The sequence below is a fragment of the Zophobas morio genome, unplaced genomic scaffold (assembly GCF_036711695.1).
Source record: "Zophobas morio isolate AGI-343-1 ecotype UQ-CSIRO unplaced genomic scaffold, CSIRO_AGI_Zmor_V1 ptg000011l, whole genome shotgun sequence".
In the NCBI taxonomy this organism is placed as follows: domain Eukaryota; kingdom Metazoa; phylum Arthropoda; class Insecta; order Coleoptera; family Tenebrionidae; genus Zophobas; species Zophobas morio.
Window position 1 is genome coordinate 23,835,322 of NW_026972116.1, and position 16,646 is coordinate 23,851,967.

At 36.9% G+C, this 16,646-nt stretch overlaps 1 protein-coding gene across 2 annotated transcripts in view; it reads left to right on the top strand.

Moving 5' to 3' along the window:
• Window positions 1–16,646, top strand: part of LOC135127253 (semaphorin-2A) — a 917,845-nt gene that overhangs the window by 873,817 nt on the left and 27,382 nt on the right. For both annotated transcript variants that reach the window (XM_064053681.1, XM_064053680.1), the window contains one exon: window positions 3,515–3,566. In XM_064053681.1, coding sequence (XP_063909751.1) covers window positions 3,515–3,566 — 52 coding nt within the window. The remainder of the gene's footprint in view (window positions 1–3,514; window positions 3,567–16,646) is intronic.

The window sequence follows — 16,646 nt, forward strand, 5'->3', positions numbered from 1 at the left end:
ATTTCAAAAAATTCGAAAATCACACCGAATTTTCCGAAAATATTGCTCGGTTACCATTAACATGCTATAGTTTGGGAATCAGTACGTCGGGATATACATACCTATATCCCTGAATTTTTTCAGAATTTTTAGGAAAGTTTTTCAAAAATGAAATTTTCTTCATGCAAATTTCGACCCATTTTCGACGATTTTCGAATTTTAACTAAATACTTTTTCTTGTAGATTTCGGGCCTCATTTCTTCGATGACTTCAACCTTTTTTCCAGACTTAGTTAATTAATTCAGTGCATTGAAATCGTAATTTTAAAAAAATTCAAAATATTCCGTACAACATATGCAGAAAGATCTTGCGTCATTTTTGCAAGTAGGTGCGTGTTTCCAAGTTCAGTTCGGATTGCGGAGTTTTTGTTCGGATTAAAGAAGCATCGACTTCAAATAGCCTCTGTTCGGATTACTGGATGTTCAGATAATCGTGAATTCGGATTATAGAGGTTGTACTGTATTTACAAAATGAAATTCGATTTCAAAATTTTGAAATTGGTCAAAATAATGTACCTCGGTCGTGTGTCATTGCCCCCCCCCCCCCTGGATCCGCGCCTGATTTGTTAGCAAGTACTAGCCCTGCCCACTCGCCCTTTATTTTCTCACAAAAATCAGTATTATTTTACCAAGTACTAAGAAGAAGTGGCGAAGGTGTGCATTGTATGGCGTATATTATATTGAGTATAATCCTACTGTCAAATCAGGTGACCGGGGTAGCTAGATATGGTTTGGTAACTAATTAAACGCCCGTCATAAATTCCCTCAAAAAGTTCAATCTTGTGTGAGCTGTTGCGTCGTCATGCTGAAAAATCCATTCTCCAATTTTTCAGGATCAAGCTAGTCAATAAATTCTTACAGTATGGTCTGATATCTCACAACTGTAATTGACCCCTCGAAGATAATGGGCCCAAGTAGTCGTCTTCATAATGGTGTTTTTATTTACCGAGAGTAAGCTAAGGAAGTATAGTAATCAAATTCATCAGACGAATGGCCACTTTTACATTTTCTGGACGTTTCATAACCCCTAATAATGAAAAAAGTGGTATCTCGTTTCCGTCTGTCTGTCTGGTGTCTGTATTCATTTTTATTAGACACGTAACCTCCGAAACTGTTGGATCGATATTGTTGTCAAATTTTGTATGTATATTAGAAATATCATGTAGATGGTTAAATGCTAATCAAAATTTTGTTAATCATCCCCACCAACAATTTGATGACGTCATTTTAATGAACTATGTTATAAAATGTTTTGAATGTTATACAAAAATATGGTCCTGTACTTGTAGTGTGCGAATCCGCTTTCAGTTTTTTCGCTAAACGCTCAAATTTTCGCTAAACGCTCAAATTTTCGCAAAAACGTCTGCAAGGTATAATAACGTTACATTACCAAGAGAGTAAGAGTCTCCGTGGCGAAGTGATTATATCGGATAGTAGACGACTTATGGCGTATTCGTACGACCTACCGTGGAGGGTTCGATGCCGAACTGGCCCTTTCCTTTTTTTTTGCATTGGTAATACGATATCCGTACTTTTCTTTTGTGCTGTGACTAGTATCATCCATGTTGATGACGTCATCACAAATCTTTTACTGGTCAAATTAAAAACGAGTCACCCCATTTTCTCCAACACGTCTTTATATAATAGGGATAAAATAAGGGTTATAATATTCATACCATTCGATTGTGGTTTAATTAATAATTTTAGTCTTGTTTCGAGGAGCAACTCATTCAAATTAAACAAATTTCTACGTGACATTCTTTCGATGTATAAACCTAAACAATCGAAGTTAAGCATGTACACTGATAATAATACACTCTTTTCCTTGGTTATTTGCTTGGAATATTTTTCATATTGTCCGTATGTCTGCGAACGGCATCTCCTTGGAATTTGTCATTTGGTTTAAGTTCTTGAAAGACTTGCATTTTGTAGGGAAACAACATCAGGTCCTTTTTAACAATTTTCAGTTAAGTTGAATATGACAAGTCAACTTGCTGCGAAAGCTTTCTTCAGGTTATCATCCATAACCTGTCGGACATTTTCAAGTTTTTTAATGTGCGACTTCCTGATTTCCTCGTCAAAACTAGATCACAAATCAAAAAATTCACAGGGTCCAAATAAGTAGTAGTAAATGCAGACCATGTGTTGACATTCTCGAAAACACGTTTGGCGAAGTCGTGGGAAAAAGATCGCCTTCTTTACAAACCGAATTAGACGACTTTAAGGTAGAAGATCACGCCAAGCCAGCCGAGCCAACAAAAGCCAATTGTAATATTACCGTGAAATGGTATTTAGAGTCGGCATTATCTTCAAAACAGAAATCACTCCTCCGTCGAGAGGAGATAATTGTGACGCACTTTTCCGATGCTTTTGTGCCGATTGAATTTTCAACAAAATTACACATTGTTTCAATTTGCATTCGACCTTTTGTCTTAACGCATCGGCAGCTCCGAAATGGAGCTATTATTAATTGCGAAGAAATGCGTGCCTTTGAAATCTATTGTACTTATTATTTACTGGCGTCAATTATTTTTAATTGCTTTTTTCTCAATCGAGTCCTCGAGTCTTAATATTCCAAAGCACAATGCTTCCTCTCTTTTGTGTCGACCTAAAAACAATTACACCTACTGCTTACGACGGATTTCCGAGACACTGAATTATTGATGCTGCTTTCCAATATTGGCAGGAGCTTGTGTTACCTTGTTTGTGGATGTTTTTGACAAAAATAACATGTCAGGAGAAACAAAGTCGCGCGGTAAAAGCAAAGGCAGGATTTTAATGTCGAGAAAACCGAGACGTCAGCGCACTCGAGATCTGTTTGGTTTTTTATTTAACCTTCTTTACCTAGAGAACTATTAACCTCAATGATGGAAGTGACACATTTCGGGAACGCTCGCAATAGGTTCAATCGTTCCACAACGACTCGAATAAGTCCGGATATTAACTGATTCGAATATGTACGGAACTGACGTTTCGCAAAGGGAAATCCACTATATTGGAACTTTTAAAATTTAATCATCCCAACACAAAAGTACATTGATCATTTTTATTTATTTCTATTTTGTAATTTCATCAGGCTCCATCTGATCGATTCCGTGCTAAACAAAGTACGGATCCTATTACTGAAACAACCGCGTTGGAAAAAAGATAAAATCACTTGAAATACTTGCAATACTTCTCTCAATGAAACCACTATTGTTCGCCCAAATGAAAACAGTAATTATTATTCCAGCAGCAACTCTGTGTCGCAATTCCGGGCATGCAAGACTCATCACCGAATTATTTTGCCGCTTTTAAATAACAGAACAAGCCGCTGTCGAAAAAAAGTTGACGTGACTTTTTTTCGGCAACTGGACCTCGTGCGTCTCTCCAAATGTCGACTATAACATACCAACGAAGAACAAGTTTGGTGGATGCTTTACTTCCATTACTTGGTGTAGTTTGTTTCCAAAAATTACCATTATTTTTTTTTGCAGGGACCGCGTCTACCGGCTGAACCTGAGCAACATCAACCAATCCAGTTGCGAGGTAAGACTTTCTCTTTAGATTTTACGCAGCCATTTGTCAGTTATTACGTGCAATATGCCTGCCATAAGCCAGCGGCTGAGATTACCAAAGATTATTACATCTTACGCACTAGCAAGAAACTACCCCGCGTACAGGTCATATCCTGCATCATAATGCATGATGAACACGCCAGTTTACTACCTTACCGACGTGGAAACTGGTTCCTGCTCCTCTGCCCTCGGGATTATATGCGCCCCTTGATTATGAGTTATGTGATGCAGTGTCACTTTTGCCCCCACATACATACACCTATTTATAACTTAGAATAAGGGATGGCCCCTGTTTTATGATAAAGTTGAGGTACTAGATCGCGCTTAATGAACTCGGGGTATGAGTTTTTCGTGTCGTTTAGCGGAATTCGGCTCAAAATTCGGGTCCGTGGGAGTTCGTCTAGGTGGACAGATGCATGCCCCTGTTATGGAGTAATTGGATTAGGAATAATTTAAAAGATACTTTCTTGAACCCCGAGGGATTCGGCGTTATTACAACGTTAATCAAGCGGTTTAATTATTTAGTAGGCATTATCAGTATTATTAAACTAGATAAATAACTTGTGAAACCAATTTGCTGGATTGTGGCCGGAAATGTTACGTTTACGACCATTGTCAACCGTCGGTATTGCTTTTCAACATAAAATAGGGTAATTACTTCAAACATGGAATTTCTGTTGGAAATTTGATTTCGGAATGAGCTTCCGGGATGCGAACGGATACGCTATGAAAGCTGTAACCCAGGCGTCGTTACCAAAATTTTATTTTACGATCTTTACGAGCCTCTAAAAATATTTTTCTGAGGGCGTACAGTCGGCCGTCACTATGAAAGATTTTATTTTTTATCGTTGCTAACAATGCCCGTAGATAGTTACAAATAATTCCGTTGTTTTTTATGTAAATATATTTCAGAGGCCGTTATACCGAGAAACAAAACCAGACTGGAATAGTCTTGAATAGTTCTTGTTTTATTTTTGCAGTTTCGAGCTTCTTATTAGTGCTAAAATATAATGACCATGGTGGAGGCAGCTATTACACAAGTAAATGTAATGTGTTCGTAAGAGTGTACATAGACCTGTGAGTGTTAGCTTTTCTCTCGTGTATGCTGCTGGCAAAACTGGGTTAACCTAATTTACTGTTAATAAAAAGTACGTACATATAAATTCAAAAACATCTAAGAACAGGATGGTTTCAAAGTATGTACAATGACTTAAAATCGAGCGCGGTGTGACGTCATAGCGACATACGACCGATTCAGGATGTGACTCCGAATTCGGTGTTTGGCAGTTTATACAGATTTATAAAAATATGTGAGAAAAACACGGCCGAATAGGAAATTAAAGGAAATTGACAATTGAATTACAGTTTCTATATTTGGCGTATATGAAGTTAACAAAAAAAATTACAAATTCCATCGATACACTTAATTCGTGAAAACTTTAGATAAATGGCAAAGATATTCTCAAGAGTGATTTATTTCAGTGCTTAAAAGTTTTAAGTAAAATAAAAATGTCTGGCATGAATTTGGCACGATGTCGTAGATTTTTTTACAAAAATTTAAAAACTTTCGTTAAAGCATGAACTATTACCCAACTTTCACTAATGCATAAATTACGGCCATCTAAAACAAAAAACATCTGAGCTATGTTTCTGCAAAAAATTGATTTAACTTGCTTCCAATTCGAATGCGCTGAAGTTGAAAGTGTAAATTTGTATCATCTTGGCATCGTTTCGATACAATAGCTTAAATATCTCAAACGTTATAGATAATTTATTACCAAAGCAAAAAGTAAGAATGTTTAATGCAAAAATGGGCATTAATTTCTATTACAGAAAAGGAGAAATGTAGTTGGAATGCAAAATAAAGGAACACAGATAAAGTTACCCTGACTAAGGCAACTTGTTTATGAAACGTGTAACAGTTTGTCCAAGTCCGTGTCCTAAAAAGCATTTGCATAATTTATTACTTGCCGGACCAGTATACAAACAACGGAAAACGTGATAACCAGACTTAGATGAGCAAACGCGAACAACGAAACATTGTAGAAGAGAAACACAATAAAAACCCGTCGCTTTTACCTCGATCTACCGTCGCGATTCTCCAATTTTTCCAACTTTCTCTTCTGAGTATGTGATCGCCTAACGACAATCAGTTAACTCGATCTTAATCTTCGTTTAACTGATGGTCTTTTCCACTTTTGACAGTTTAATTACTCCTGTACCTCCGCATACGACCCACCGCGCCGCGTGGAAATAGCCCCGCCCCTGGAATATTTATTAAGTGGGCACTATTTCAGTTTGTTTTATTTGCTCGTGACTAGCCCAGCAACGATACTGTAATTATAGAGCAGTACATTCACGCACGGCACCACAAAAGATTAATTGTTTTATAAATGCACGCTGCTAATTCCATCTGCATTTTCGTATCAATCACCCGAGCGAAATCAAAAGACGATTTACCCCATCCGGGCCCATAACCTGTTATTGCTGCGGAGTAAATCACAAGTGCGCGGTGCAAAAAGACAACAGGATCTTAGCGGGATGCGTTTTAGATGGCTCAAATAATAATAATAATAATAATAAACCAAGCGAAGCAGTAGATAGAACAGGTAGAGGAAACCGAAGAAATGTAAGGAAAAAGGCTTAGAGGAGATGAAAGGGAACAAGAAGAAGGTTATAAATACATAAATATATTAATTGCTTTATGAATGAACGCTGCATTTTCGTATCCATCAGCCGAACGAGATCAAAAGACGATTTACCCCATAACCCGTCATTTCAGCGAAGTAAATCCCCAAGTGCGCGTTGCAGCGGCCCATCAAAAAAACAATAGTTCCAATCTTAGCGGAATGCGTTTTAGATTGGCTCCGGCTTCCCCAAGGAGCCTCTGATGTGATGTGGGATCGACGTGACGCAGGATCGAGAATTAATAACTAGATCTGGGAATTGGTTAAAACTTTCTCGGCGCAACGACGTTCAAGCCGTTCCGTAATCGGGCCGAAAATTTTATCGCAGCGATAAACACGTGTACTGCACGTATAAATAGGTTTTTATTTGACGAGGAGCGTTGCGCTGGGGTGCAGCCCCTAAGATCCGGGCTCGATATCAAAAAAATGCTTACATGAAAACTATTTTAACTGATATTGGATTTAGAGTTAAAGGCTGGGGTCCTGTGTCTCGCGAGGAATGAAAACGCGCAAGGAACTTATCATTGGAAAATAGAAAAATGCCCCTAACCGGGAGCGCGGAGCGAAGGTCACCGATGATTGATTCTTCCATCGCATACATTTTAAATGAGCCTTTATGGATTATTTGAAGGGGAAATGGGCGCAAACCTCGGCCGCGGACGCCGACCGGCGAGAGAATTTTCAAGAGGGTGCAGATTTCTCAGGTTTCAAGTTTTATTGCGGGGAAGCGGAATAAAACAGGAGGGTTGCAATATTTTACGTGTGGTCGAAATGGACACCGGTGCTGAAACTTGATGCCCGTAATGCTGTTTAATCTTTAACGGGGGTGCGACGACGTCTCGAAAACGCACTGGTTCGACATACATATAAATACAGTTGTCGTTACAAAAATTTAGATCATAGAAAATTGAAAATCACGAATACAAAATCGAGATGCGTCTGCGAGGATTGATTTTTTCCTAATTAATTAAGAATTAATCTATCGATTATGAATTTTTAGTTTCCGACGCAAATAAAAGTTATTGTCCTTGACGAATAATTCATTTCACGTTTTCTTGCCGTTTTATAGATTATAGAATAAAAAATGAGGTTTATACTTATTTTCCGTCTGTCTGTTGTACATATTTTAATGCCCAAAACTACTCTGCAGATTATCCTAAAATTTTAAATAGTGATGGGCACAAAGTAACTTGATCTGTCAATTTATTTGAAAGAATTCATGACATTAGGTATCCAAATCCCATTTGACATATTAGTGTGACGTGTTTCTCTGTAAAATTAACATTGCGAAACGTGCTAGGCGTTACAGATATAGAATTTATAGAATTTATAGATTCTATAAATTTATAATTTGGATGTCCTGCGTCAGACTTGTTTGCGTCGATCTCCCAGGTGGAATATTTAATTAGCTATTAACGTAGCAATTGGGAAATGTACGAGTAGTCTTATTATGGAAAAGAATAATAGGAACGAAAATATATAATACGAATGGGAATAAATAAAACAGTTGTTAACAATTTTTTTTTTTCAAAAATCTGTATATCTGGGGAAAAATTGACGTTTTACTATCTAGATGATATTCCTGACACACATATAAAATTTGACAACAATCGGTCCACTAGTTTCGGAGATTATCCGTCTAATAAAAATCCGGACAAACGGCAGACAGACAGACAGACAGACAGACAGACAGATAGATAGATAGATACACAGCATTTGATACTACATCGGTGCTGGTGCAGTGGAGCTATTTTTCACGTGTTCACACTTTCTTTTTCATTGACATATGTATCCTTTCGCCGTTTTGGCACATCAGCATGAAGATGCCCCCGAAATAAATTTCCCAAAAGTGTCACCTCAATGTAGACCTTTCCCCGTAATAAATGTGGAACTTTTGACAAAGAGAAGGACCAAGAATATTTTCATTTATGGTGATGAAAAATCAAAAAAGGAAATGATGAAAGAATTTTGAATTAAAGCGAATTGAACTTGGCTAAAGTAAATCTGGAAAATTCCGAAAAAATCTAGGACCGAAAGAAAAAACTAACACAGGTAGAAATAGTACTACTTAAGTAAAAGATTGAAGCTCAGGAGTTCTGGAAATTATATTATATATTAATTATATTATAGGTAGGTCGACTATCAACAAGCGTGTATGTAAAGATTTTGAAAAAATTTGAAAATTTGAATTTTAGATCGAAAACTCAAAAAATTGCGAATCACAAAATTGTAAATCGAAAATTTGAAAATTTGGGAATCCAAAAAGTGAAAAATCTAAAATTAATTACTCGACAAATTGCAGACTGAAACATGATGAAATCTAAAAATTGAAGAGGAAAGTTGAAAAAAAAAAATTGAAAAATTTTAGATTATAAACTTGTTAAAAACTGAAACATTGAAAATCGACAAAATACCAGTTGAAAAATTGAAAAGTTAGAAAATCGAGATATTGGAAACCTTTAAAATGAAAGGTTGAAATAAATACCAAATCGAAAAATTATAAAATCTAAAAACTGCAAATTAAAAATTAAAAAAGCCAAAAATTGAATAATCGGAAGACTCAAAACCGGAAAAATTAAAAAATTGCAAAACTCGACTGTCAGAAAATTGCAAATCAAAAATTTTAACATTGAAAATTTGGAGATCGAAGACGTGAAAAATTTTAAATTGAAAACTCGGCAAAATTCAGATTCAAACATGATAAAATCTAACAATTGAAACAGGGAAAAATTGAAAAAAAATCGAAATTTGGAAAATCGGAAAATCGAAAAATTTTAGAACAAAAACTTGTTAAATTGTAAATCGATTAATTGGAAAAATTAAGATATTACAATATAAAATCTTAAAGCGCAAGTTGAAAACTCGAAGAAGCCAAATATCAAACAATTAAAATTTGAAAAAAACTGAAAAATCGAAAAATTATAAAACTGAAATTTTGAAAATCGACAAAATACAAGTTGAAAGATAGAAGAAACGAAAAACTGAAAAACTGAGAAGTTGAAAAATCAAGATATTGGAAAAATGGTAAAATCTGAAAACTGTAAATCTTTAAATTGAAGCAACAAATAATTGAATAATCAGAAAATCATAAATTGAGAAATTCAAAATTGCCAAAATTGAAAAATTGCAAAACTCATATGTTAAAAAATTAAAGGAATGAAAACTCGAAAATGGTAAAATCTAAAAATTGTAAATTAAAAATGGTAAAAACGAAATTGACAAAACCAAAAATTAAAATATCCAAAAATTGAGAATGCGAAAAACTGAGAAATTTGTAATTGAAAATTCGAAAAATTATAATTTGAGGAACTGTACAATCGGAAAATTGAAACAATACAGAAGCAAAAATTTGAGAAGTTGACAAATCGAAAAATTGAAAAATAAAAATTGAAAATTCGAAAGCATTGAAGATACAAAAAGTTCGTAAGTTGAAAACCAGAAAAATTATAAAATAAATGGAAAACTTAAAAACGAAAAGTTGCAAAATTCAGAAGTTGAAAAATCGATTTCACGTTTTCTTGCCGTTTTATAGATTATAGAATAAAAAATGAGGTTTATACTTATTTTACGTCTGTCTGTTGTAAATATTTTAATGCCCAAAACTACTCTGCAGATTATCCTAAAATTTTAAATAGTGATGGGCACAAAGTAACTTGATCTGTCAATTTGAAAGAATTCATGACATTAGGTATCCAAATCCCACTTGACGTATTAGTGTGACGTGTTTCTCTGTAGAATTAACATTGCGAAACGTGCTAGGCGTTACAGATATAGAATTTATAGATTCTATAAATTTATAATTTGGATGTCCTGCGTCAGACTTGTTTGCGTCGCTCTACCAGGTGGAATATTTAATTAGCTATTAACGTAGCAATTGGGAAATGTACAAGTAATCTTATTATGAAAAAGAATAATAGGAACGAAAATAGATAATACGAATGGAATAAATAAAACAGTTGTTAACATTTTTTTTTTTCCAAAAATCTGTATATCTGGGGAAAAATTGACGCTTTACTATCTAGATGATATTCCTCATACACATATAAAATTTGACAACAATCGGTCCACTAGTTTCGGAGATTATCCGTCTAATAAAAATCCGGACAGACGGCAGACAGACAGACATACAGATATATAATTGTCCAGCATTTGATATTACATCGGTGCTGGTGCAGTGGAGCTATTTTTCACGTGTTCACACTTTCTTTTTCATTGACAGATGTATCCTTTCGCCGTTTTGGCACATCAGCATGAAGATGCCCCCGAAATAAATTTCCCAAAAGTGTCACCTCAATGTAGACATTTCCCCGTAATAAATGTGGAACTTTTGACAAACTCTCCTAGTTTAAAAACGCCCATCCCTTTTCGGGGCCGAGCTATCGTTATTGGATTTGCTCTGCGTCCATTTTGCATGTGAATTATAGCCGGTGAGTGGTAAATGCGTTCAATAAAGGCAGTCTATGAGCACACATTCATTGTCATCTTATCACGGTGCAAATGCGTCCGACGGTCATGTGAAACCACACCAGTAAGCCTTATCGAAACCACGAACCCATTCACACAAATCGGCCGAATGTAATCAACTGTACATGACAAATGTAGCGCATTAAACAGGACCATTCAGGAGAAGTTTGCTGGATGCGGCGACGGCGACGTTCGCCGCCGTTCTATCGGTTATTGTATTTTTTTTAATTGCCCATTTGATTATCGCCTAACCGCTGCACGGATAAGTGACCTGGAAATCTCGATAATCGATTCGGGTCCGATTGTGGTGAATGGATGACGGGGATTAAAGGAAATAAATAAATATTACGTAATTGCAGATTGGCACAAAATTGGGGCCATATTTCTTGACGGCTGCACAATGGAAAAGGAATTCCAATTATAAGTTGAAATGTGCTAGAAGTAAATGCGCGAGAGAATAGGTTCGGCTTTATAGATTGCGGTTATCATAGATACAATGAGTTCGGGCAAAAGTTTACGATTTATTTCGATTATTAATTAATGAAGTTGAGAATTGGGCACTGTCGCGTAAATGGGCAAATTAATGGATTTTGATTTAAGACCGCCGATATGTTTGTGGGTTTGCTAAGAAGTGAGAAACAAAAGGCATCATTGAACCGAAATTGAAAGCTGACAGATTTAAACCCTTCAATAAAGGAAACGATTCCAAGTTGCACAGTAGAATGCGATTTCGAATTTTCGTTTCAACAAAGTAATTAAACAAATTGAAACATTTTAGCTATACCTAAAACATGAAAGCTTTCGTTGTGTTGTCTGTATAAATAAGTAGGGAGTTTGCCTTCTTGTTGTCAATAGTTGGGTGTGCGTAATGTGCATTATTTCGCCCTGACTCATCCGTGCGGAATGAGCATCTCGCTATAACTAACGGTTGCTCATAATTGCAGCGGTAAAAACCATCCCATATGTAAAACGTATCCGCTTATTTCGTACCCCAAGGAATGCATTTCGAATGCATTGTGCTGGCAGCGTTGACAAATCCCCGTATGTAAAGCACACAAGAAAACCCGCTGACTCACCGTAAATGATTAGCAATAAAACGTTTACCTTAACAAATAGTATCATTTTTTACAAGTTTAAGTACGTGTCTCTGTTGTACCGACGGGGAAAAGAGGGTCTCCGCCGCTCTGCCGGCGTAATTTGTTTTTCGGTTTGATTTTCCAGAGGGAAAGAAATTCTTTTCCATTACGGTTGATATACATCACGCGCTCCCGTGCATTATTTAGTAACCGGCGCAAACTTTCACCCCAAAAGTGCGAAACATTGCTGTAATGGCCTCTGCTACACACAAATTCTAACAAGTTTTACAATTACCGCCAAACTTTTGTAGTTAGTGTTAAGCAAATGCTATATTAACCGTCCAAGAAACAAGCTCGTTTCAACCGATGAGCTTTTAAACTTTCCGACACTAATTTTTCGCGTCGAACAGGGGCGCAGCCCGGTGGCCACTGCAGTTTATTATACATAAGACCGTTTCAGTCAACTCTATATTCGTATCACTCAATCCACGACATGCCTTTTGTCTGTTTTGTCTGACTCAAACTCCTTTTTTTAGCTTGCGTCTAAAGAAGAGAAGTCGTGTACTTTTGATTGGTATATACAGTATAATAACGTTTCAGAATCCCCAATGTCTCTATTTTCATTACGCTCGTGTAAGGTATCTTGAAAAGGAATCCAATATTAAGCTTATAATATGAATGCTTAGTTATTACTGCTCTGGGCAACGCTCGGTTCTACTCTTAAATATTTGAAATGGGGAGCACGGAACTCTTATTGTTATTACGTTGCAAAGGCTTCCTTACTTTCAATAAAAGAAACGTATTTGCACGCATGACGAACTGCACGACGAATTTTTAGCATTTATTGTGTCATCAGAGGAACAAAATTCGCACGAAATAATATTCTCACATGGATGCGAACGATTCGTGAAGTACGAGAACACACAGAACAATGCCTAGAAAGTGAACGAGCTTTAGGTATTTCTAGACGGTCTAACGTGTACAGAAATCTAAATTGCTTTTTAAATAACTCTCGTCAGGCATGTGGTTACTTTCAAGAATATCTGAAACACTTGAGTTTTCGAATGGGCCGAATTTAAGACGAGCGGAGTTCTTGAGACCGTGATCATTGACCTTGTCTGGGCAATATATTTTCGATTACAATCTCTGCAATTGATTTCGTAAATCCGACTTTTCATTGGACCTTGCTTCATCCTTATCTTTCAGGTTACCGTGTCATCCGAAAACTTTTCCTCTAAAATGTACAACTTGATTTTATGACTAAAAGGTTGGGGTTTGATCGAAACGAGACTTCAACTGTGTCGTTGGAACATAATTAAGTTTAGTTCGTAAATTCTCTTCAACCAGAGTCACGAAAAGGTCGCCTTTGACAAGAAATTTTTATTACTGGAAAAATTGTCCGTTAAATTGAAAATCCTTGTTTTGTGTAGACATTTGTCAACCGAGTTTTTTCCAAACCGTCTTCGTCATGTTGTGCACATTCACTAGTTAAGACTCAATTATTAAACACAAGATCGTAACTAGCAACGAAGGCCGTTACGGTCTGCGATCATTAAGTCGTTACTTTTCCGAAGAGCTGAAAATAAAAGCCATTTCACGTTTTATTGGCACTGCAACATCCCACCTTTATTAGTACCTATCACAATAAACATGAAATACAAAGCAATTTTTAAAACGTTATCAACTGTTGAAAATCCGAATAATATATTTGTGTCCAATATCGGCGTCATAATCAGAATTTATCGATATTAAAACTGCACTCATCGAAAAAACTGCCTCTCTAACTGCCCAGATTACTCGACTGCATGCAAATTGATGATTCGCAGTTCGAAAAAGCAAAAACCGAAAATTCGTCCTTTTAACGTATAGAACCGCGATCAAACATTGCGAATCACGTCTCCACCTCAATGATTAGAACGAAGTAAGGGAATTCAAACGTCGGGCTGATTCCGCATTCCGCCAGTGTGCGAGTTCGAAACTGATTTCCAAAACAAACGGAATGGCCGAGGAGTCAAATTGAAACTAAAACTACTTGGGAAATTTTTGCATTAGAAAAGCATTAATTCGCGAGTCTCGTTAAAATCGTCGTCGGAGCGAAAGAAAACAGCCGGAATTAAGTATCTCTCGAGTTATTAATGCTATGCTATCTGCATTTAGCCTCGTCGTCGAACAGTTGAAGCAAGAATACCTGCAATTTCAATTTAAACGCTGATTATTGTTGACATAGACGTATTCCGGTATTACGTTTTCTATTTGTACACTGTTTCTTTGAAGTCGGTTAGCTTGTAATATGAATCGTGTTTGCTTATATCTAAGACGGTCGGGCAAAATTAAAATTCGGAGGCACACGTCTGTGCTTGCCGAAGAAGGGATGTTTGATGGGATTGCAATGAGAGGCGGAATGAGGCGGCTCGGGGTTAATTCGCAGAAAGACGAATGGCTAAAATTACTAGTTTGTACCCGGGAAGAACTTGCTCGCGTTTCTTAAGACGTAGCATATTTAATGCACTTTTTGCGTTAGTTGAACGAGAAGAAGCTAAAATCTCCATCACGTTCTGTCTAATGCGATGAGGCTAGGAAGACATGAAATATGAACCAGACCATAGTGCAGTCTTGAACTTGTTTATTATTTGAAAAACTTGCCCCGAGAATAACAGACGCTGTAAACTCTTTTTGAGATATTTGTGTTTTCAACAAGGAATATCGCTACTTCTAAATATTACTAGATTTCAGCTACATCTATAAAAATTACAAAGATTTTCTTACTAAGAATAAATAATACTGTACCTTTCAGTTATAATCCAAATATATAATTGAAAATATTTTGCTAAACCATCTTTCTATTCCCGTCAAACGAAATATTTATCGCAATACTGCATTTATGTTCATCATTTTTCACCATTAGACATAATAAAAACAATCATGTAGTCATAAAGCCGAGTTAATTCTGATGATTTGAAATCAGCGTTTCATAGATGGGTATTTTGCATGTTCCCACGAACCGCAATTCTCTCTCTTCATTAGTTCAGAATGGATATTCTGTCATCAAAAATGCATACATGCAGCGCTATTAAAAAATTTGCCAATGCACGCAATTGCAGGAACTATCATTACCTAGAGAATTGATTTACTATTTTCAGCACTAAATAAATCAGATGTCTGGTACATCCACGCAACCCAGACCATGAACTATTGTCTTTATAAATTAAAGACAATGTTTTTTGACACTTGATAACCTCCAGAGCATGAAAAACTTCCTAAAGATGCTTTTAATCTACAACAAAGACAAAATTATATTAGAGGAAGAGCAACAAGATTCAGGAAACGTGCAAGGGAAACATTAATCTCCACTGCACTGGACGCACTACACCTTTGATAACTCCAAGTCGCGATAACTGGCTTTCTTGTGGTAAATGACAGTTTGACTTATCGCGGTCCGATTAAACCTAGTGGTTTCAGTTCCGCCTTATATCATGCAGGACCTTTCCAATTTTCTAATGTTATTAGATCCGCTCTTCTTGTTGTTTTCTGTCCTCCCCTGCCCATCCCACTCCTTGCCCACCCTCTACAAATTTACGATTACCTCCCATTACCACCCGGAAACCGATCCAGTGCGCCGCCCAGGCCCAATCCCATCATAATCAGGGCGTATCAGCCCCGTTACACAAATCAGCTGTTCGGCACGCGAAATATGATTAGGCTCGCGGCCGGTCACGAAAAAGGAAACTCTCGAAAAGCAGCCCAATCAGAGAAAACGAGCCCTTCGCTCACACACACATCAATAACGGCCCCCTGTTTTTCCCGTCTGCTCGCAATTTATTCCACAATAATTTACAGCTGGCCATTGTTTAATAAAATTCTTAACGAGAACGAGCAATTGAACCGTCATCCGCAGCGGTCCGGCTCCTCGGGCTCTAATCTGAACCTGCCGTTTAAACGACTCGTCCATAAATCTCACTTTTATATCGCAACGGCCGTTGTCGCCGCCACCTATGATCGCTCCGCCACCGTTAGCCCGCTTTTAATTAATGGCCGGTGAAAATAAAAGCCACCGACTCCAATATCCCGATTCTTTATGAGCGCTATTTTCGCCCTCCTATTTTATCAACGCTGTTTATCGGAGTTAATTTTTAATTTGGGCCGGCTGGAGTCCACGATGCTAATGAGGATTTTCGGGGAAAACTATTTTCCGAAGATTAAAAGCGCACAAACAGCCGGAAAAACTTTGCAATGTGCGCTCTAATTTAGGGTACATTGTTTTGACAACATTTTGTTAACTGGAAAGCGATAAACTCCGGTCCAAAGTCATGTCTTGTTACACCGGCACCTGGAGTGCCTTGATCCCTCGCCTTAACTCCGGTCCAAATTGATAGAAGCACATATTCTAAACTTTGCTTAAAGTTTAATTCTGCATTTTTTAAATTCAAATGTGATAAGTAAAGAAGATAGACAACGGCAGAATTCTGTATCAGGTTCAAAATTTATGTGCAAACGAGTTTGAAGTAAGTGTAGGTTCGAACCGAACGCAATCAAAGCGTAGTTACTTTCCCGAAAATAGTCGTAATTGTTTCCTTTAGAACCCGCTGAATTGAAATGAAAAGTATTAGATTTTCTCAATCTCCGAGGACGTTTTGTGGCAAACGATTTTTGCGAGAAAAGCCGAATAATTGTTAACGTAGCGGTTAAGATAACTGTGAAATCGAATTCAGCAGGAGATTTGAGCGGAAAAAGAAATAATAATTTTCAATAGAAGGACATAATGCCGTAATTTGTGCGAAGATTTCTCCACAAAAAGGTTTCCAACAACACAGTGAAAACCAATGT